This window comes from Monodelphis domestica, chromosome 3 (genome assembly GCF_027887165.1).
Source record: "Monodelphis domestica isolate mMonDom1 chromosome 3, mMonDom1.pri, whole genome shotgun sequence".
NCBI lineage: Eukaryota > Metazoa > Chordata > Mammalia > Didelphimorphia > Didelphidae > Monodelphis > Monodelphis domestica.
Window position 1 is genome coordinate 83382521 of NC_077229.1, and position 22367 is coordinate 83404887.

Sequence of the window (22367 nt, forward strand, 5' to 3'; positions counted from 1 at the left end):
CTACCCAAACTCATCTATCTATTTAGCACCATACCCATGGAACTTCCAAAAAATTTTTTTACTTATTTAGAAAACACTATAACAAAGTTCATTTGAAAGAACAAAAGATCAAGGATATCCAGGGAAATAATGAAAAAAAAATACAAAGGAAGGAGGACTTGCAGTCCCAGATCTCAGACTATATTATAAAGCAGCGGTCACCAAAACAATCTGGTACTGGCTAAGAGACAGAAAGGAGGATCAGTGAAATAGACTGGGGGCAAGCGACCTCAGCATGACAGTATATGACAAACCCAAAGATCCCAGCTTTTGGGACAAAAATCCACTATTTCATAAAAACTGCTGGGGAAATTGGAGGACAGTGTGGGAAAGATTAGGTTTAGATCAACACCTCACACCCTACACCAAGATAAATTCAAAATGGGTGAATGACTTGAACATAAAGAAGGAAACTATAAAAAAATTAGGAGAACACAGAATACCATACATGTCAGACCTTTGGGAAGGGAAAGACTTCAAAACCAAGCAAGACTTAGAAAGAGTTACAAAATGCAAAATAAATAATCTGGAATACATCAAATTAAAAAGGTTTTGTACAAACAAAACCAATGTAACCAAAATCAGAAGGGTAGCAACAAATTGGGAAACAATCTTCATAAAAACCTCTGACAAAGGTTTAATTACTCAAATTTACAAAGAACTAAATCAATTGGACAAAAAATCAAGACATTCTCCAATTGATAAATGGGCAAAGAACATGAACAAGCAGTTCTCAGCCAAAGAAATCAAAACTATTAACAAGCACATGAAGAAGTGTTCCAAATCTCTTATAATCAGAGAGATGCAAATCAAAACAACTCTGAGGTATCACCTCACACCTAGCAGATTGGCTAACATGACAGCAAAGGAAAGTAATGAATGCTGGAGGGGATGTGGCAAAGTAGGGACACTAATTCATTGCTGGTGGAGTTGTGAATTGATCCAGCCATTCTGGAGGGCAATTTGGAACTATGCCCAAAGGGTGATAAAAGACTGTCTGCCCTTTGATCCAGCTATAGCACTGCTGGGTTTGTACACCAAAGAGATAATAAGGAAAAAGACTTGTACAAGAATATTCGTAGCTGCACTCTTTGTGGTGGCCAAAAATTGGAAAACGAGGGGATGCCCATCAATTGGGGAATGGCTGAACAAATTGTGGTATTTGTTGGTGATGGAATACTATTGTGCTAAAAGGAATAATAAAGTAGAGGAATTCCATGGAGCCTGGAACAACCTCCAGGAAGTGATTCAGAGCGAAAGGAGCAGAACCAGAAAAACATTGTACACAGAGACTGATACACTGTGGTACAATCGAACATAATGGACTTCTCCATTAGTATCAATGCAATGTACCTGAACAATCTGCAGGGATCTAAAAAAATACTATCCACAAGCAGAGGATAAACTGTGGGAGTAAAAACACCGATGAAAAGCAACTGCTTGACTACAGGGGTTGAGGGGATATGACTGAGGAGAGACTCTAAATGAACACTCTAATGCAAATACCAACAACAGGGAAATGGGTTCGAGTCAAGAACACATGTGATAACCAGTGGAATCGGGCGTCGGCTATGGGAGAGGGAAAGGGGGGAGGGGGCGGGGAGGAAAAGAAAATGATCTTTGTTTCCAGGGAATAATGTTTGGAAATGACCAAATAAAATAATGTTTAAAATTTTAAAAAAAGAAGATGCACAATAAAGATGCTAACACAAAGCATTTCCCATTCACTGGAGTTTTGCTTTCTACAGGAATCTTTGTTAACCTTAGCCTGCATTAAAAAAACCTAGTTTTTAATGTCCATCTTAAGCTCTAATTTATTTGCTGACATATCAGATTGCATCAATCTGAACAAAGGTAGGGCCATTATTTATGAAGTACAGCTGATCTCTTAATGTCCCAATCCTTACCAAACCCTCTCTTCCTTCCCTTCAGCTCCTCCTACCTCTAAACCCCAAATACCAGCACCCATTCTCTTTCCTCTTCATCCCTACAACCCTACATTATCTTTACCACTGGTCTCCTCCTTTCTCCTGGGACTCCATTTGGCAGTAAATCCAAAGCCAGAGGGTAGATGATGAAAGGGTTTCATTGGGGAAGGGAGATAAAGGGGAGATGGAGAGAGAGAATCACCTTCATTCAGGAAAATTTGGAAACTTAGATGTTTCTATTTACCTAAACCCCTTCTGTGATCTCCCTTCCCTCCCATCCCCATATCCCTATAACAAAGGGCATGATCCTTAAGCACAGATGAGAATTTCTCTCTCTTAACTACTTACCCACCATGATACAAGCCATCCAGCAACACTACAGTCAATTAATGTAGCAGACAAGAATACAAACAGGCAGCCACTTGAGAAGCAAAGCAGCTTTGAAGAATTTCACAGCCAGGGATGTTTTTGGAGGGAACCTATTGTCACATTTTCAGTATGAAGATATACACCTCAGAAATTGCAAACAACATAAAGTGGGGCTTGTTTTTATCATTTTGTTGGTTGTCTAGACTTGGGAAAATAATGTTTAGGAGAGGAAATGTTATTGATTCAAATTTAAAGTATGCTTGGCAAAACTGGTTGTTAAACATTTACCAACACATTATGATGGGCACCTCACCCTTGAACTCCAAGATAGTAGCTGCCTACAGGGAAACACACTGAATGTGTGAGTGAGAGTTGGGAAAGTAGATTAAAGTGAGTATTGCACAAATATATACATAACTCATACAAACTGAATTTCAGGTAGCTTTGGGGAGCAGGACACCAGCAGCTTGGCAAGCTTCATGTTGAAGGTAGCACTTGATTTGAGTCTTTTTTTTTAAACCCTTACCTTCCATCTTTGAGTGAATACTGTGTATTGGTTCTAAGGCAGGAGAGTGGTAAGGGCTAGGCAATGGGGGTTAAGTGACTTGACCAGGTCATACAGCAGGGAAGTATCTGAGGCCAGATTTGAACCCAGGACCTCCCATCTGTAGGCCTGGCTTTCAATCCACTGAGCTACCCAGCTGCCCCCTTGATTTGAGTTTTGAAGGAAACCAGAGACTGAAAGTGGCTAAAGGAAGAAGAAAATGCCTTCTAGGTGTGAGAGATAGATAATACCATAGAATGGAGATAACAGATTGAACATCATGGATGCAAAACCACAGTGAGCAGTATGGTCTTCAAGCAAAGCTGAAATGATTACTTATCCTGTAGATTTTAAGGGAAATTACAGGTCATATACTTAGTGGGTAAAATAAATGGACTCAAAAATCATTTTCAAGTCTAAGATTCTGGGACTTAGAAAATGTCCTAGGTTTTCCAGAACTCTAGAAGTGTTCAATGAACCTTGAGTTTTTAGCCAGCTAGGCAGCCAAGTCTTACTGTCCAATGGCTTGGGATTCTAGGATTAGGAATCAGACCAAGTCAGCCAGGAAGAGACAAGTCTCTAGAGAGGGATATAAAATAGGAAGAGGTATTATATATGAGCCAAATCCATCACTGTAACTGCTCACAAAAGACTCAGGAGTCCCAGATTTGGAGCCCAAGCCTAGAAGAAATTATAAAGGAGATGAAATAAAATTGATATATCCCTCTAAATGTGCTCCCTTCTATAAGGGAACCACTCTTCATTCTTTGTTCTTTCAGGAGCTGCAGGTTAGGAGTGGAGAATGCCTTCTTTCAGCATATGGTGCCCTAATAGGCACTGAGGCCTAGCGAGGGAAAAAAGTCATCCTAACCCACCCAATCTTAAACCTAGGTGTCCCTATTCCTCTACTATTCTTTTCTTATTCCTTTTCTTTCCCCTTTTTTGTGCTCTCTGCTCTCTCTGCTCATGGTTTTCCTAGCCTTGACATCCCTTCCTCTCTTCTCAAAAGTTGCTTTCCAAAGGAAAAAAATGCAAAGGAAGGTGGCCTTTCAGTCCCAGTAGTCAAACTCTGTTATAAAGCTGTGGTCATCAAAACAATTTGGTACTGGCTAAGAGACAGAAAGGAGGATCAGTGGAATAGACTCGGGATAAGAGACCTCAGCAAGACAGTCTATGACAAACCCAAAGACCCCAGCTTTGGGGACAAAAATCCACTATTTGATAAAAACTGCTGGGAAAATTGGAAGACAGTGTGGGAGAGATTAGGTTTGGATCAACACCTCACACCCTACACCAAGATAAACTCAGAAAGGGTGAATGACTTGAACATAAAGAAGGAAACAATAAGTAAATTGTGTGAACACAATAGTATACATGTCAGACCTTTGGGAAGGGAAAGATTTTAAAACCAAGCAAGACAGAAAAAGTCAAAAAAACTAAAATAAATAATTTTGACTACATCAAATTAAAAAGTTTTGTACAAACAAAACCAATGTAACTAAAATCAGAAGGGAAGCAACAAGTTGGGAAACAATCTTCATAACCAAAACCTCTGACAAAGGTTTAATTACTCAAATTTAAAAAGAGCTAAATCAATTGTACAAAAAAATCAAACCATTCTCCAATTGATAAATGGACAAGGGACATGAATAGGCAGTTTTCAGTTAAAGAAATCAAAACTATTAATAAGCACATGAAAAAGTGTTCTAAATCTCTTATAATCAGAGAGATGCAAATCAAAACAACTCTGAGGTATCACCCCACACCTAGTAGATTGGCTAACATGACAGCAAAGGAAAGTAATGAATGCTGGCAGGGGGTGGGGGTTGCAAAGTTGGGACATTAATTCATTGCTAGTGAAGTTGCGAATTGATCCAACTGTTCTGGAGGGCAATTTGGAACTATGCCCAAAGGGCAATAAAGGACTGTCTGCCCTTTGATCCAGCCATAGCACCGCTGGGTTTGTACCCCAAAGAGATAATAAGGAAAAAGACTTGTACAAGAATATTCATAGCTTCACTCTTCGTGGTGGCCAAAAATTGGAAAACGAGGGGATGCCCATCAATTGGGGAATGGCTGAACAAATTGTGGTATTTGTTGGTGATGGAATTGTTGTGCTAAAAGGAATAATAAAGTAGAGAAATTCCATGGAGACTGGAACAACCTCCAGGAAGTGATGCAGAGTGAAAGGAGCAGAACCAGGAAAACATTGTACAGACACTGATATACTGTGGTACAATTGAACGTAATGGACTTCTCCATTAGTGTCAATGCAATGTCCCTGAACAAGGATCATGGAGAAAAAAACACTATCCACAAGCAGAGGACAAACTCTGGGGGTAAAAACACCAAGGAAAGGCAACTGCTTGACTACAGGGGTGGAGGGGACATGATCAAGGAGAGACTCTAAATGAGCACCCTAATGCAAATACCAACAACACAGAAATGGGTTCGGATCAAGGACACATGTGATACTCAGTGGAATCGAGTGTCAGCTATGGGAGGGGTTGCAGGAGGGGGGGGGAGGAAAAGAAAATGATCTTTGTTTCCAATGAATAATGTTTGAAAATTACCAAATAAAATAATGTTTAAAAGTTAAAAAAAATAGTTGCTTTCCCTATTTCCCCAACACATCAGTGTATCCTTCTATGTCTCCTTTTCTGCCTCTCCCCATTGTGTCATTTCCTACATCCTTTTTGTGTTCAAGAATTCCTTTGACAATCTGGTGAAACCTATAGCCCTGCTTCTCAAAATCATACTTCAAATGTATAGAATAAAAGACATTGGATTACAAGGTAAAAAAAGTTATATTGAAATACAGCTATCAAAATTTTTAAGACAAGTTCCTGGATTCCCTAGTTTGGAATGTCTATATTATAACTCTCTCCATCTCTTTCTCTGCCATTCTGTCTGTCTGTCTGTCTGTCTGTCTGTCTGTCTGTCTATCTCTTCCCTCCCCACCCTCATATCCCTTTATGTCTCACTCTCTATTTCTCTCCCTACAGGATGCTACCTGACTCTGAATGGCTGTCTCGCCAATTGGGACTTGCTGTACTGTGGCCTGGAGTTTCCTCAGTTCTGCTCCTGGTCTTTCTGGCAATAAGCACTTGGGTGCTGTCTCGGGTCATTACCTCTGTCCATCGATACTATATCAACTGCCAGCGTCTTCGATGCTTCCCCCAGCCTCCTCTTCAGAACTGGTTCTTAGGCCACCTGAGGCTGGTGAGTGTGAATACATACACTAAGGGATAGTGGCTCAGTAGATAGCTGGGCTGGCAGGCAGAGAATCTGAAAAGCTAAGGATTCTGGGGAGTCTAAGAAAATCATACTGTTGAGAAGTTCAGAGACAAAGGAGCTAAATGATACTTCTCTGAGGGAGACCTAGGAACCCTCTTTTTGCAGAAGTCCTGAGCAGTACTAACAGAGTGATGCTTCTCCTGAAATTACTCAAGCTCAGAAACTGTCCAAGAGGGCTGGACTTAAAGAAGATACTCTGGATAATTCTCTGGGTAATGAAGAGGACAATAGAAGGCTCAGAGCTCAGGCTATTTCTAGGGTACCTAGAAATATACAACATAGTCCAGAAATGGTCTGTCTAAAACAGAGAACAGCAGGACTATCTTACTTGAGCTAAGTATTTAGCCTATAGTCCACTAAGACTCCCTATATAGTTTTCTGACAAGTGACTATCAAGCCATTCCTACTTCATCTTGTACTTATGGAGCTGCTTTTATACCAAGTGTAAGGTTTTACATTTATCCTCATATTTATTTCTTCATAGTAGAGTTGACCTCTTTCCCCTCCTTCCTCTGCAACAGAACAAAGTGATCTCTGGGTTTGGGGGGAAGCAGCTAGGGGACACTGAGCTCCACCTGCTCTTCATCCTGTCTCCATAGTTCCCTTTTCTTCTTAGTTCTTTCCCTTTGTAGTTTCTCCTTCGCTGACAATAAATTGCTATTTTGATGGGAAAAAATGTTCTAACCTCTCAAGATGCTTTTAGATTTCAAATCAATCACCCAATGTGTTAGCTTATAGTCATTTGCAATGAGTAGACCATCTATATTTTTATCCAAGTCACTGATAAAAATGTTTAACAGCACAGGAGCAAGTACTCTAGTACCCTAGTATACTCCACTGGAGACTGCTGTGATGTTCATCGTGTTGAACCACTAAAGACTACTCTTTGAATCTGTCTATTCAACCACTTCTGAATCCATCTAATTATGTATTACAAATCTGACCATTTTTTACCCAGAAAAATGGAATAAGATACTTTATCAAAAACTTTGCTAAAGTCTAAGTAAATTTTATCCTCAATATTTCCCTCAACACCATTTTAGTGACTGTCTAAAAAAAAAGAAAAAAGAAATAATGTTTGGACTTGTGGGTCCTGTTCTTTTCCTTTTTAAAGAAAATTCCGGTTAATTCTTGTCCTTTTCCAGTACCTTTCCAATACCTTTACTGTGTGTGTGTGTGTGTGTGTGTGTGTGTGAGTGAGAGAGAGAGAGGCAGAGGCAGAGACAGATAGAGACAGAAATGGAGAGACAAAGAGAAATGGAGAGAGAGAGAGAGAGAGAGAGAGAGAGAGAGAGAGAGAGAGAGAGAGAGAGAGAGAGAGAGAGAGAGAGAGAGAGAGAGAGAGATTTTAAATATCACTGGCAAAACTTAGTAATCACCACTGATACATATTTCAGAATCAGAGGATTTAATCTTTTGAGCTGGGAGACTTGACTTCATTGGTGGCAATTAGGTGGTCTTTTGCTAAATCTTAAACTTGGGTATACTATATTAACCTTTTTTGGCAAAACTGTTCTGTCATTTCTAACACAAAGCTCATCTCCATTGGCAAAGAACACAGGAACAAAATAATCAGGAAGTTCTGTCACCTATCACTTGTCAGTTGTTATTGTCCTATCCATATTGAAAAGAAGTATCATCCCTTCTGGGACATAACAAGATATTATAGAAGGTAGAATGGTGGGCCTGGTGTTAAGAATACCTGAGTTCAAATCTAATCTCATAAACTCACTGCATGACCCTAGGATTTGGTTTCTTCATCTGTAAAATGGGGATAATAATAGCACCTACATTCCAGGACAGTTATGGGGATCAAATAGATAATATTTATTAAGTGTTTATAAACCTTAAAACGCCATATAAGTGCAATTATTCTTTTATCATCCTTTTCCTCCCAATAGAGCTAAATCTTCCCATTCTAATCTTTAGCTTTCCTCCACAACCTCAACTCTTGATACTATTTTTATAGGACAATGCCATACTCTATTCATCCTCTGCTATTTGGTCTTCCTTCTATCTTTGTACCTTCCTTTTGAAAATCAAAGTTGATCCTATAGTCCCTCAGATAAAATTCTATCATATCTGGATAAACCTCATTTTCCCTGTTCATTGGAATTATTTCCTTTTATAACTTTTTTTTACCTAATTCATAGGCGTCCCAATAAAATTTTAGTCTGGGGAGCCTTCTTTTCCCTGATCATTTTGAAATATGTTTTCCTCAAATCTAAGGCATATACTTGACTTGGTTCAAATTTTCTCTCCCTTTCTATCACTAACTCTAAGAGGCAGTGGTCACTTTTCTCAAAGTTTCCATCATTTCCATAATGGCACAGCAGATTTGGTAACAGATTATATGTAGTAGGAAGAAAGTATGCAGAGTTGAAGATGATACTAAGGTTTTGAGCCTAGATGATGGAGAGAATAGTGGTGCCCTCAAAAGTAATAGGAAAGCTTGGAAAAGGGGAGGCTTTTGGAAGAATATGATGAGTTCAATTTAGACATGTTGAGTTTAAGATGTCTACAAGACATCCAACTTCAGATGTCCAGTGAACAGTTGGAGACATGACATTGGATGGCAGAAGAATGGTTCTCCTTAGGAATAATGGAGCTTTCTTCTGGGTTCCCTGTAGAGTCCTGAATCTACCTTTCCTTGGTGTAATTGGTTTGTCAGCATCTAATATAGACATTGCTGTTGGTTGTTCACATGGAGCTACCAGGATACCAATGAGGAGTCCAAATTCCTGCAGATTTCACAAGATCATCCTCTGCTGGGGAGGGTCCAGAGATAGGATCTCTTGTCCCCACCTACTAAAATGATTCCCATTCAGTGGCCTGACTAGAATTTCTTTCTCTTCTAGACTAATGGACTCTCAAATCCAAGGCAAGAATTTATTGAGTAAGGAAGTGAAAATGTCAGACCTACAAGAGATCACTTTGGCAATTGAGTGGAGGATGGACTAGAGTGTGGACAGACTTACATTGGGGAGACCAAACAAAAGGCTATAGCAATAGTACAAGCTTGAGGTGATAAGGGTATGTACCAAGGTAGTGGAAATGTCACAGGGGAAAATGACTCTTATGCAAATTTGAGTCCAGTCCCCTATTCCTATTTGAACTTAGGTGACCCTCAGCCTGAGACAGGTAATAGTACTTAGTGTCTTCTTCATCTGAAACATTACCTGGTGAGCTGCCATATCTCAGATAATCTCTCTACAATCTCTTTTTGTATAATCAGGGCTTGGTGCATAGTAGGTGCTTAACACATGTTTATTGACTGTTGTTTATTGGTTAACTAACTGAAGGGAATCATATCAGATAAATCTTCAGAGGGAGATTTATATGAACTGATTCAGAGAAAAGTAAGTAGGATCAGAACAATTTTTTTTTACAATAATACTGTAAAGACAATTATTTTTCAAATACAAAACCATTCTGATCAGTACATTGATCAACCAGAATTCCAGAGGAATCATAATTTTAAAACACAATGCTAATCAGTTTCTGCAGTCTTTAGAGACTCAGAGTGCAATTTAAGACACCAATTTTTGGACATGGCCAATGGGTCAGGGAGGGATTTATTTTGCTTGACTATATATCTATAACAGCGGTTTTGTTTTTCTTTTTCATTATGAGAGAGAGAAGACAGATTTTTCATAGAATTAAAAAAATGGCATAAGTTGACTCCACTAAGATTACTTCTAGGGTGTCATCAGCATTTACAACATGTTTATCAATGGCACATGTTTAAGTTGCAGATCTCCTTGAGGGCACTAATGTGTAGATGTAGACATTATTCCTTCCAAAAACCAATATTTCATTGAGTAAAATTCTTTGTCTGGGTCAGAGTGAATCTTGAAGGGGGAATTTCTATTCAGAAAAATACTTCTTCCATGAAATTTTAGGTACTTTGGGGGCCCTAGTTGGTTATTCAGGTCCATATCAAGTGAAATGCTAAATCATTGCTCTGAACTGGCTTATGTTCTTACATTCTTCTACTAGAGATAAAAAACCAATATACACAAGGTTCAAAGGCTCTAAAGATGCAGTATGAGTTAGATAAAGTTAGTAGGATCAGATTTGCTTTCACCTTGGTCCATTAAATCTATTTCTTGCCAGCCTAGGATTCTCTCTTGGCCTTAATGGCAATGTCAGAGGAACAAAACTCCAAAGCAAATGAGGGTACCACAACCCACCATAACATATGTACATGGCATACTTGATTCAAGGTAATCTTGAAATATTTTTCTGGCAATAGTGTTAAGTCATGGCTAAATACCTGATACCAAGCATGAGACCATTTACATTTCAGCTACACTCCCTCGCAGTGTTCCAACTTCTGCTATTCTTTCAACACTGTAATATCCTTTGGGAAATGAATGAAATCTGAGCCTCATAGTTAAAGTTATTTGTTTCTTTGCCTTTATGACTTTGTGTTTTTTCATAAGCCATTTGCCCTTGCCTCCAAGCAATGAAGAAGAAATGGGAATGATTCACTCTTTTCCCTTGTTTACAGATTGATTCAAATGAGGAAGGCCTGATTCGTACTGTCCAGTTAGTGAATACTTTCAGGGAAATTTTTCTAATGTGGATGGGACCTTTCCACCCATTGGTTATACTCTGCCACCCTGACTATATCCGACCTCTTACTTCAGCCTCAGGTATGGAAATGCCCAGATCGATGATTAGTTTAGCAACATCTAACCTAGTCTACCTTCTCAGGTATCCAGTATCAGGTATCTTCAAGTACTCTTTTATTGAATAGCTGCCATCTAGCCCTTCCTCAGTCCTCTAGACCCATTTCTCCCACTGAGGCTCTTAGGTCCCTCAGGATCAGAAGTTCCAAGCTCAATATTCAGCTTTCCAGACCATTCTGTGTCTCAACAATTTAATCAAGGAACTACTAAGAATTTTATTCTAAACCTATATTTTCACCTCTATAGATATCTCTCTGAATTTCTCAGTCTCTGACTATCTCTCTAGTTTCCTCATGAGCCTCCTTCACCCTCTGTTTTCCCATTGATCATCCTTTTGCCTTCCTACATCCATGCAGTGACCTACAGCTTCTTGATAATCTTCCTGTTATTTTCTCCCTCCTGTACTCTTCTCATATTTCCAGTTTCTCCAACATGAATTATTCTTAGGGTCCCTGGGACCCTGACAGGGCAAGAAGAAGGGAAGGGAGGGAAGAACAGTTACTTTCTACTGTTAAGGCTAGAGTTGGGGCATTTTCCAGGATACCTCTCTCCAGACCTGAGAGGGAGATACTAGAAGCTGTTGTCCAGCTCTGCCCAAGGTCAGGAGTATATGTATTAATTGTATGTTGGATAGCAGAACAGTAGCAACTAGAAGAAGCCTTGTCTACACTGGTCCCACAGACCCCCTTATTTGTCAAAACAAAATTTAAGAAAGTTAAACAGGAATTTTTTTTTCTGATGTATTAAGGAAAATTGGTTCCTTCTCTGAGTGGTTGGTATAGATAAAGAAGGGTTTGGAAAGAGAGGGGAAGATATAATAGTAATTTTGTTTAGTTGGACTCTGGCTTAGAGATACATAGGACCTTGCAGAGAACTACTGAGGGCTTATCTGTAGTAGGCATGTTATCTCTAGTTGCCTAAGGAATGGATAGAGCTGGCTAACTTCTAATGTTTCAGAGAAGGGGACACAGAGCACTTGGTCCTTCTTAGAACCTCCCTTTGGGGGAATAATAGAAGAGAATGAGCCTTAAACAAGACGCAATTTTGAATTTCACCTCTGTTATTTTTTGCTTGTGTGATCTAGGGAAAGTCATTCCATCTTTTCAAGGCTTTAATTTCCTCCTCTGTTGGAATGTTGGGCTATATGATCTGTGAAGTCTTGATCCTCTGGTCTGTGTTATGGGGAAGCTAGAAGGTATAGAAGGGCCTTGGAGGGAGATGGGTATGGACAGAGAAGGGAACTCATTTCAGGACAGCTGAGTTTTAGTTGTCAACAATTTCCTTACAAATGTAATGGAGGGGGCATCACGTAGCTCAGTGGCTAGAGAACCAGGCCTAGGGGCAGGAGGTCTTGGGTTCAAATCTGTCCTCAGACACTTCCTAGCCGTGCAACCCTGGGCAAGTCACTTAACCCCCATTACCTAACCCTCATTTTTGTCTGCCTTACAATCTATACACAGTATTGGTTCTAAGACAGAAATTAAAGCTTTTCTAAAAAAAATAAATGTAATTGAAATCAAGTAAATATTGATTATCCTATTTTGAGCTCAGCCAGCCCCTAAATAGGCCTTGTGAATGGAAAAATTTTAATTCTTTGAGATTTAGAGTCAATATTCCCCTTTTACTGCTTTAAAAAGAACAAAGCCTTCATTGATATCATTAGTTTATATATTATAGTGATTTTTGGATAATCCTGGTCCTCTATCTTCCCTTTCCTGCACTGAACTCTTCTTTGTAACAAAGAAAAGCAGTCTAAAACCACCTATGCAGGACTGGATCTAATAATATATGCAATATTCTGTCTCTCATAAGAAAGATGTAGTTAAGTTTCATATTTATTTTCCTGGGCTGATTGCCTACTATCATTACTCAAAATGTCTTTTTAGTACTTTTTTTCCATTTACATTATTCTAGTCCCTGTGTATAGACAGTGCTTTTTTCTCTCATTATTTCACTCAGCACCAGGAAGAGTTGAACTCTTCCCAGGTTTCTCTGAATGCCTCACATCCATCATGATAATAATCTATTACATTTGTATACCACAGTTTATTCAGCTATTGCCCAAACGATAAACATATGTTTTGTTTCTACTTCTTGGTTTCCATAAAAATGATGCTCTTGAGAATATTTGAATACTTAGGAAAAAAGAAAGAAAGCACTTATTAAGTATCTCCTGTGTCCCAGGCAACTGTGTTAAGCACTTTAAAAATATCTCGATTTGTTCCTTAAAGCACCCCTGGGTGGTAGGTGCTATCATAATCCCCATCTTATAATTGAGGAAACTGAGGCAGAGATTAAATGACTTGCCCAGGACTATATAACTAGTAAGGTCCTGAGGTCATATTTGAACTTAGGTCTTCCTGATCCCATGTCAAGGGCTCTACGCACTGCACCCAACATCTGTCTGCTTCTCAGGTGGGGGAGAAGGATGTTTCTTTCTTTCATTTGTACCTCAGCAAAGACTTAATGAAAGAGAAAGAGTTCAAAAGCAAGGATTCAAAAGGAATATGGTCAAGGTATGGAGGACCATACCCCAGTAGTCCATAAGTTCCATAAGTTTAAGAACTGCTTTTCTTTTTCCTTGTCTCTGATGTCTAACACAGTACCTTGCACATAGTAGATGCTCAAGAAATATTTGTTGGTTTGAGTTGGGATAGGTCAACAAGAGATTAGGAAACAGGTTACAGTTTCACTGAAACTATAGTGTGTGAAAGGGAGTATAGTAAAATTAGGCTGCACAGACAGGAGAGGGTCTGGCCCACATGTGAAATATAATAATAATAACTATAATAGCTAACCTTTATGTAGCTCTTACTATGTGCTAAACACTGTGCTAAATGTTGTACAATTATTAGCTCATCTTATCCTCACAGAATCCCTAGGAAATAGATGCTGTTATTCCCATTTCACAGATGAGGGAATTGAGGCAAAGATTAAGTAACTTGCCCAGGCTCATACAGCTAATATAAGTCTGAAATCAGATTTGATCTAGGTCTTCTTGACCTTGGATCCACCACACTATCCACTGCACAGTCTATCTGTCCCTCAGGTATTTGAGGCATGTTTTTGAGTGAGAGTTTTGGCTTTTTTTTTCTTGGTGATGTCTTGGATATTTTTGTGGGGAGTGTTATTTAGGTCATGCCCAAGAGGCAACTCTTATCTTTGTCTGAGAATTCTCTGGGAAAAGGTCATATTGATACCGAAGGTAATTTCTGGAGATCCATCTAGTACAAACTGTGTCTAGCCAGAACATCAAAGTCTGTCTGGGATATTTCAGGGATCATACCTAGAGCTGTATGAAGCCATGAGTCTAGGGACATTACCAGGGCATATCTGGAGTCATGTCTGAAATATTTCTGTGAAGAAAAGCAACTGCTTGATCACATGGGTCAATGAGGATATGATTGGGGATCTAGACGCTAAATAATCACCCTGGTGCAAACATCAATAATATGGAAATAGGTCTTGATCAATGATACATGTAAAACCCAGGGGAATTGTGCATTGGCTATGGGAGGGGGTTGGGGGAGGGGAGGGAAAGAATATGATTCTTGGAACCAAGGGAAAATATTCTAAATTTACTAATTAAATAATTTTTAAATAAATAAATGAAATATTTCTGTGGCCATTCCTGAATCTCTCCAGGGACATGTCTGGGGTCTTTCTGGGCTAACTAAGCTGCAATGGTACCATATTTGGTGTCATGTCTAGTCTCTCTGGGGTCTTTTCTAGGTTACATATAAGTCCATATCAGGGCTCTGATTAGGTTTAGTTTTTAAGGTTATGTCTGGAATCTAGAGTGTATGCATTGGATTGTATTCTAGGAAGTGTCTAGATAATGTCTGGATGGAAGAGTCTGAATCCTAAAGGGGTTCTAGAATGATGACTTGGGAGCCATGTCTCATCACATCTGGGGACCAACTAAGCCATATCTTATTAACTCCAGCTTTTCATGCTGACACCCTCAAGTTTTATGTAAAAATCTTCAACTAATACACAAATATCATGCATGTTGATCTGGAGGGGTCAGAGTGGGAAGTCTAGGACATATTTGTTTTATCTACATTACTGAATGATACCAGGGGAAATCAAACCATGTACAAATTGGTTATTGCTTAGGTCTGAGGTTGTCTAAGCTATGTCCGTGGGGAAATGGTTCTGAGCTACTCATGGGTAATATTTGAATTCTTTTGGATTGGTGTTACTTAGAGTCATATTTGGGAGTTTTCTATTGCTCTCTGTGGTCAATATCTAGAATTAAATTATGAATTGTCTGGGAAGTGTTCAAGCAATGTCTAGGTGATATCTAGAATCATGTCTAGAGCCATGACTTTAATGAAGAATATTGATCCAGATCTTACCTGTGTAAGGATCTAGGACTATGTCTGGAACACAGCCAAGATTGTATCTATAGTGTTTGGGGTCAAATATGGGTTCTTCTATAGTTTGTATCCATCTAACACATCAGGGTATATATGATTTGTGTCTCATTCCCATTCTTCTGTTCCTATTTTCACCCCAAACAAGTCTCACTTTCTTTTCCATTTTACTCTCTGCTATGTTCTTCTTCTCTTTGTTCCATCTGTGGTAGGCTTTGAGGTAGATTGTTTAGGGGTAGTGATATCAGAGTTAAGGAAGCTCCAGTTCTCTATCCACCTAAGAAACTTGGTCCAAGCTAAAATAACCTTCATTGTCCTTAATCTGAGTTGTTATAAGGTTTGTTTCCCCTTCCACTTTCCACAACAATATGGTCAGATCACCTTGAAAAATCTCTCTCTCTCAACAGCCAATATTGCACCCAAAGACAAGATTTTCTATGGATTTTTGGAGCCTTGGCTGGGTGAGTGACAACTGGGGCCAATAATTATTACCAGTAAGCAGAGATGAGATCTGAAGGTAAGGCCTAAAGGTAAGGTGTTCCCTTTATCTATGAAGCTGAAGATTGAATGCTTGTGGACTGGAGGATAGAATAGATGGGGCATGTGTCTAGTGAAAGGATTAAAGGCTGGGGCCAAGGGCAAAGGATTTACAATTAGATGGAGGATTAGGATTAGGGTCAGTTCTGTGCTCTGAGTGGAGTAGAGTTAAGTTCAGGGTGGTTGAAGGAAAAAGGATTGGACCGGCCTGGACTTTTCCCACCTTCTATTCTGCAGGGGATGGACTGCTGCTGAGTAAAGGAGACAAATGGAGCCATCATAGGCGCCTCCTGACACCAGCTTTTCATTTTGACATCCTCAAATCCTATGTAAAGATCTTCAACCAATCGACAAACATAATGCATGTAAGCCTGGAGGCTCTTGGGGGGGGGGGGGGAGGAGGTAGAGCGAATCTAAACCAACATGGACAGTATAAGGTGTGATCAGTCACTTGACTTCACCATCTTCTCAAGCTATCATTCCATATATCTCCTCCCCTTGGTAGTCAAACTATTAGAAAAAAGCTGTCAATTCTCATGTCAGCCTCTTCCTCTTCTCTCACCCATTTCAGAATCCCTTAAAGTCTGGCTTCTGATGTCATCATTTAAGTGAAACTTCTCTTTTCATGTTCCCAATGACTTTCTTAATTCTAATTATTCTCGATTAACTCTAGAAAGAGGAATTTTGAATGAGTGGTGAGATTGGAAGACATACTATAAAGGGTTGAATAATGCTTTTTTACCTCCTTCACCTATAAGAATCCTGAATTTCCTTCAGACTTCAACTCAAGTGCTACATTCACACTTTCCTCATTTTTACTCATTCCTCTAGCTATTGCTGTTCCTCACACCCTACTAAAAATTATCTTCTGCTCATTTTACATATACTTCTGTGAGGCAGCTAAATTATAAATTTAATAGCGCCTGGGACTTGGAATCGGGAAGACCTGAGTTCAAATCCAGTCCCAGACACTAACTAGACATGTGACTGGGCAAGTCACATAATTTCCATTCACATTGATCAGTTTCTCATCTGTAAAATAGAGATAATAATAGTGCCTATCTCTAGGGTTGTTTCTAAGCCTTAAAATACTATATAAATATTGTTATAAATATGATGATAACAATAGCAACACAAGGTTTAGAATCAACCATACCCACAAGTAGTATCAGAAGAGAAAAGGGCCATATATAGAGATGTTACAAATATATAAATAAAAAGCCTTGGGAAGAGATTGGATATTGGTTGGGTAAGGAGAAGGGTTAAGAGAAGGTAAGAAAGGGGCAATTGTTGCTCAGTGGATTGAGAGCTAAGCCTAGAGACAGAAAATCTTGGGTTCAGACCTGGCCCAAGATACTTTCTAGCTGAAGTCATTTAACTTCCACTGCATAGCTCTTACCACTCTTCTACCTTAGAAACAATGTACTAAGATGGAAGGTAAGGGGGGGGAGGAGATAGAGACAGAGAGACAGAGACAGAGACAGAGACAGACAGACAGAGAAAGTCAAGGATTGTATATATAGGCTGGGAGCCTAAGTGACTAAAAGAATAGGGATACCTACCACAGTAATAATGAAGTTTTGAAGTAGAGCATAGGAGGGGAAAAGTAATGAATTTTGTTTGGGAAATGTTAGGTTTAACATATCTTTGGGATATCTAATTCATGATGCCCAAAAGGCAGTTGTAGATATGAGGCTGGAGGTCAGCAGAGGATTGAGCTAGATAAGTATATTCATTAACAATAAAATAACTTTTAAAAGAGCAAAGATAAACAAATAATTAATTACAGTATATTGCTGTGAGAAAAATCATAACCAGAGTTACTTCAAACTCTCACTATAACAGTCAATGACTTTTCTTCACTTCTGGAGAAATTATTCCACCATTCAATTCACTCAAGATACTTTTTAAAGTCTATCATGAATCCCTTTAATATTTTTCCATATAAATGTTAAATTTAATCTCTCGAGCAATGTTACATTAGTCCTTTTTCTTTCTCTTTTCAGCTATTAAATGTAACCCTTCCTCTGGAATACAATGTAAACTTCCAGCTCCTCACAGACTCTTCTTTTCATATGTCTACAAAATAGCTTATAATAGTTCTTACCAAAAAAAAAAAAAAAAGAACTCTTTCCTCACCTTCTTGCTGTCCTCTCCTAAGACTCTTCATAGATCTTCTTATATAAAAGTTAATCCTCACATACCCTCTTTGCCTCCATAGGAAGAAGCACTTCATAGAAAGATAGTCACAACTCCCATCCTGGTTTGTGTACTCTTGAAGTGTTAGTGAGTTTTTACAGCCTCTAAAAAACAAGCTTTTGGAATAAGTTCCACTTATTTTTTACATATATATATATATATATATATATATATATATATATATATATATATATGTATATATATATACATGCAATCTTCTTTTTCAGAATGATGCTTAAGGGAAGGTATTAGATTGTCTTCATCTTGGTATCTGTGGTACATTGCACAATTCCTGACATGTCTAAAAAATGTTTATTGATTGGTTGATTGATGATGGCTATATCAAAGCTAGCCAGTGTTGTATGATTAAGGCTTTGCTCCCCAGTGACAAATTTAGAGGGCATGAAATTTCAGAACTTCAGTGCTTCCACAGCATGAAATTGAACACCTTGTTAGAAAAAAGAATTAGCTAAAATAGAAATCTATCAACTGACAACTGGAATTATCTCCCTCAAATCATCCTTGTCCAAATTTTGTACATCCCAGCAGCAACCTAACATTATTTTCCCAGGATCTCTGTTGCCTATGCTGAACATTATGACAGGATTTTTTATCAAAAAGAAATAGAACTTTTAAGCATGAACATTATAGAGAATATAAACTTCCTTCTTTGGAAGACCATGAGGGCATTATAACCAATAGAAGAAGAAATAATTTAGGCCTCAAATAAAAGCATTGCCTTCATTAACAATTTGCATTAAATCTGACCACTATTAAATCTACAGATTGCTCTTTTCCAACCTCCCCAGAAGTGCAACTGTGAAACTTTTAAGTACTTAGAAATGAGAACTAAGTGGGGGCAGCTAGGTGGCTCAGTGGATTGAGAGTCAGGCCTAGAGATGGGAGGTTCTGGGTTCAAGTCTGGCCTCAGACACTTCCCAGCTGTGTAACCCTGGGTAAGTCACTTAACCCCCATTGCCTAGCCCTTACCACTCTTCTTCCTTAGAGTCAATACACAGGATTGACTCCAAGACGGAAGGTAAAGGTCTAAAAAAATAAAGAAAAGAAATGAGACCTAAGAGTGTTATCAAATTCCTTATTTAAAAGATTTATTTTGAGTCATTACAAGGGTTTGTTAAAAGTCATGCTTTTAAGTTAAAGCTTGTCTTTGGTGGGAAGAGATGGAATCTTATTTACTTATCATCTGACCTGAACTCTCCTTTTTTAAACCCTTACTTTCCATCTTAGAATTAATACTGTGTATTGGTTCCAAGGCAGAAGAATAGTAAGGTCTAGTAAGTGATTTGTCCAGTCATACAACTAGAAAGAATTTGAGGTCAAATTTGAACACAGGACCTCTTATCTCTAGTATTGATTATCAATCCACTAAGCCACCTAGCTGTCTTTCTAACATGAACTCATAGCAAAAACAATGCTAACAAAACTGATTGAGTTCCTAGCAAAAGTTTAACTAAACTCATGGGTGACAAAAATTTTACTTTACCCAAGCATATCCTTTTTAAACACATGGTTTTAAATTTTTTAAAAACATTGTCACAACTACTACATTCAAATCTCCAGTAAGTGTAAAACTAAATGTATGAAACTTAGCAATTGGGGCTTAGCAACTTATGTTGCTTTAAGAATCCCTTTCTTTTTAAAGGGGAAAGGGGGACAGAGAGGAAAGGAAATAGTTTTTTTTTCATTTTAATAACAAATTTCCACTTGAGTTTTCCAAAGTTATATAATCCATATTATCTCCCTCCCTTCTTCCCTTCCCGCCTCCTGGAACTGACAAGCAATTCACTCTGAGTCATACATGTATTATCATACAAAATATATTTCCATATTATTCATTTTTGTAAGCTAAAAATCTTATAGAACCAAAACCCCAAAACAAATAGCCAAATAAACAAGTGATAAATCATATGTCTTCATCTGCAATTCTATTCCAGCAACTCTTTCCCTGGAGATTGATAGCATTCTTTTTCATAAGCCCTCAAAACTGTCCAATACAATAGCATTGTAGTGTTATTAGTAGCCAAGTCTATCACACTTGATCTTTCCACGATATTGCAGTTACTATATACAGTGTTTTCCTAGTTCTACTTATTTCACTCTGCATCAGTCCATGAAGGGCTTTAGTTTTCCATCACCATCATATACCACAATTTGTTCAGTCATTCCCCAATTGAGGGATGTCTCTTAAGAGCAGCTATAGATATTATTATAGAAACAGATACTTTCCTATTTAAGAAAGGTAATAGCTTAGAAGGGTCTCCTACTGGCCAAATTATTTTGAGTTCCACACATACTGCCTCTTATATCAAGTCTAGTCTATGATAATTTCCAGGTTCATAAAATGCCTGGTTATAGTTCTGGACTATCCTATATAATATAATTGGGAAGCAGACTCCATAGTCCCCTTCATCCACATGTAGTTTTGTTATCTATCCTCTTGTTTTTCCCATTTATGACCTTATCTCCAATAGAAGGTAGGGAGGACAGTATTGATAATACCCTTTTACAGATTGATTATATATATATCCTACAGCATTCTCCATGGAAAACAAAAGTCCCTCCCATGCCATCTTTGGATATCTGCAGGGGATGGAGCCCATAGATTAGGTCATGAAAGAAGGCCAGAACACATTTTTTTTTTACTTGAACAGGAGAAGTGGAAGCATTTGTGTGCTGGAAGCAGCACCCACCTGGACATGTTTGAGCACATCAGCCTCATGACCTTGGACAGCCTTCAGAAATGCATCTTTAGCTATGACAGTGGTTGCCAAAAGTGAGTCATTACCAAGCCTCTGACACTGGAACCTCAGGAATTAGAGATAACAGCTCCTGGGAAAGGAGAAGTCAAGTACTCCAGGGCAAGGAAGAATATACAGTATCAGGGAAAAGTCTAGGGATGGCCCAGGAGGAGCAGGGACTTGACACTAATCTGGAAACTGGAGGTCCAACAGCTAACTCTCTATTTGTAACTTTGATTCACCAATTCCTTCACTGAGGCTCAGGGAACCTCTATGTGTTTATCTTTCTCTGAGGGAGTCCTCCTTCTTTCAACAGCTCCCTAAGTGACTCTTTTTAAAGGGCAGAACCAGAAAGTATTTCATTATTCCCTATTTATGTCAGTGCAGGGAAGGGAATATAATAGGTGCTTAATTGAGGCATTTGATATGAACAACTGAAATTCCCCAGTGGGAGCCTCAGCCCAAGGTAGAAAATAATTTCATCTTCTTCCTCTATTCTCAGGGCTATGCTGACAGTTACTGCCTTCCTGTCACCACAGCTCAAAATGCCCTATCCTTCTTGCTAACACAAATCACCAAGCATCTATTTAAAATCAAGTTCTCCTTGGTTTTCTCTAGGCAGCAAAAGCAACTAAGTCTGAGAAAGGCCTTGGCCACTCCTCTAAGTCATGGGCAGCACACTAAATCAAGATAAAATGTTTTTTCTAGTTTTCTACTCTAGGGTGGTACATATAGACACAGTTCCTGCCCTTGGAGAATTCTCAGACCAGTGAAGGAAACTGGAAGCTGGTAAAGCATTATGGTTCAGGCTATATGCTTCAGACACCAAAGGTTTTTTAGGTCAAAAAAGTAAGTGTTCACTGTGCGCTGGAGCATAGAGTTTAAAGAAGATAAAGAAAGAATGACTTGAGTAGTTTGGGTTGATAATATCATATTCAAGGGCTAGTTAAAAGACCAATATAGGAGTACTATAGGGGAAGAGTAGAAAACAAAAATAGAGAGGTAAATTGGGCCCAAGCCACAAAGAGCCTTAAATAACAGGCTAACAAGCTTGAGTTCTGGGCAAGTTTTTCTTTCAGCCTCAATTGACTCATCTATAAAATGAGGAAAACAATTCTTGCCTACAACAAAGGGTTCAGTTCAATTCCAAAGTCCTATATTAATCATTTACTCTATGCAAGGTGTTATCATACAATGTTGAAAATCTACCTAGTCTGTTCCCAAAGAATTTAGTGGAAGCTCTCTCTAAGGGATCTAGTGGAAGAGGATGGGTACAAAAACACATAAATAACTAAAATAAAAGACAGAATATGTTAATTGACCAAGATAGAGATCAAGAATATTGAGGAAGTAGTGTTTGCAGCAAGTTGGGGAAGAGGTTCTCAAACAGATTTATAACGGAAGTGACACGAGCTGATCTTTAAAAGAAAATTTTAAAGGGTAGAGATGGGAAGGCAACTGATGGTAAAGAAAAGTTGATTCCAGGGTAGAAGGCAGGACAAGATATGGAACCAGCTTGGCCATAGCATTGTATGTATGGAATCAGGTTATATATGGAAGGTGGAAGCTAGGTAGAGGAGGTCCTTAGATACCCAACTATATTTGCATTTTACCAGCAATTT

General features: G+C 38.6%; 1 protein-coding gene across 3 annotated transcripts in view; it reads left to right on the top strand.

Moving 5' to 3' along the window:
• LOC100013446 (cytochrome P450 4F3-like) overlaps positions 1-22367 on the top strand; it is a 48168-nt gene that overhangs the window by 18364 nt on the left and 7437 nt on the right. For 2 of the 3 annotated variants that reach the window (XM_007489715.3, XM_007489714.3), the window contains exons 2-6: positions 5886-6102; positions 10691-10835; positions 15658-15711; positions 16025-16152; positions 20659-20780. In XM_007489715.3, coding sequence (XP_007489777.1) covers positions 5887-6102; positions 10691-10835; positions 15658-15711; positions 16025-16152; positions 20659-20780 — 665 coding nt within the window. In that variant the 5' untranslated portion in view covers position 5886. The remainder of the gene's footprint in view (positions 1-5885; positions 6103-10690; positions 10836-15657; positions 15712-16024; positions 16153-20658; positions 20781-22367) is intronic. The other variant, XM_007489716.3, reaches the window with a different exon arrangement.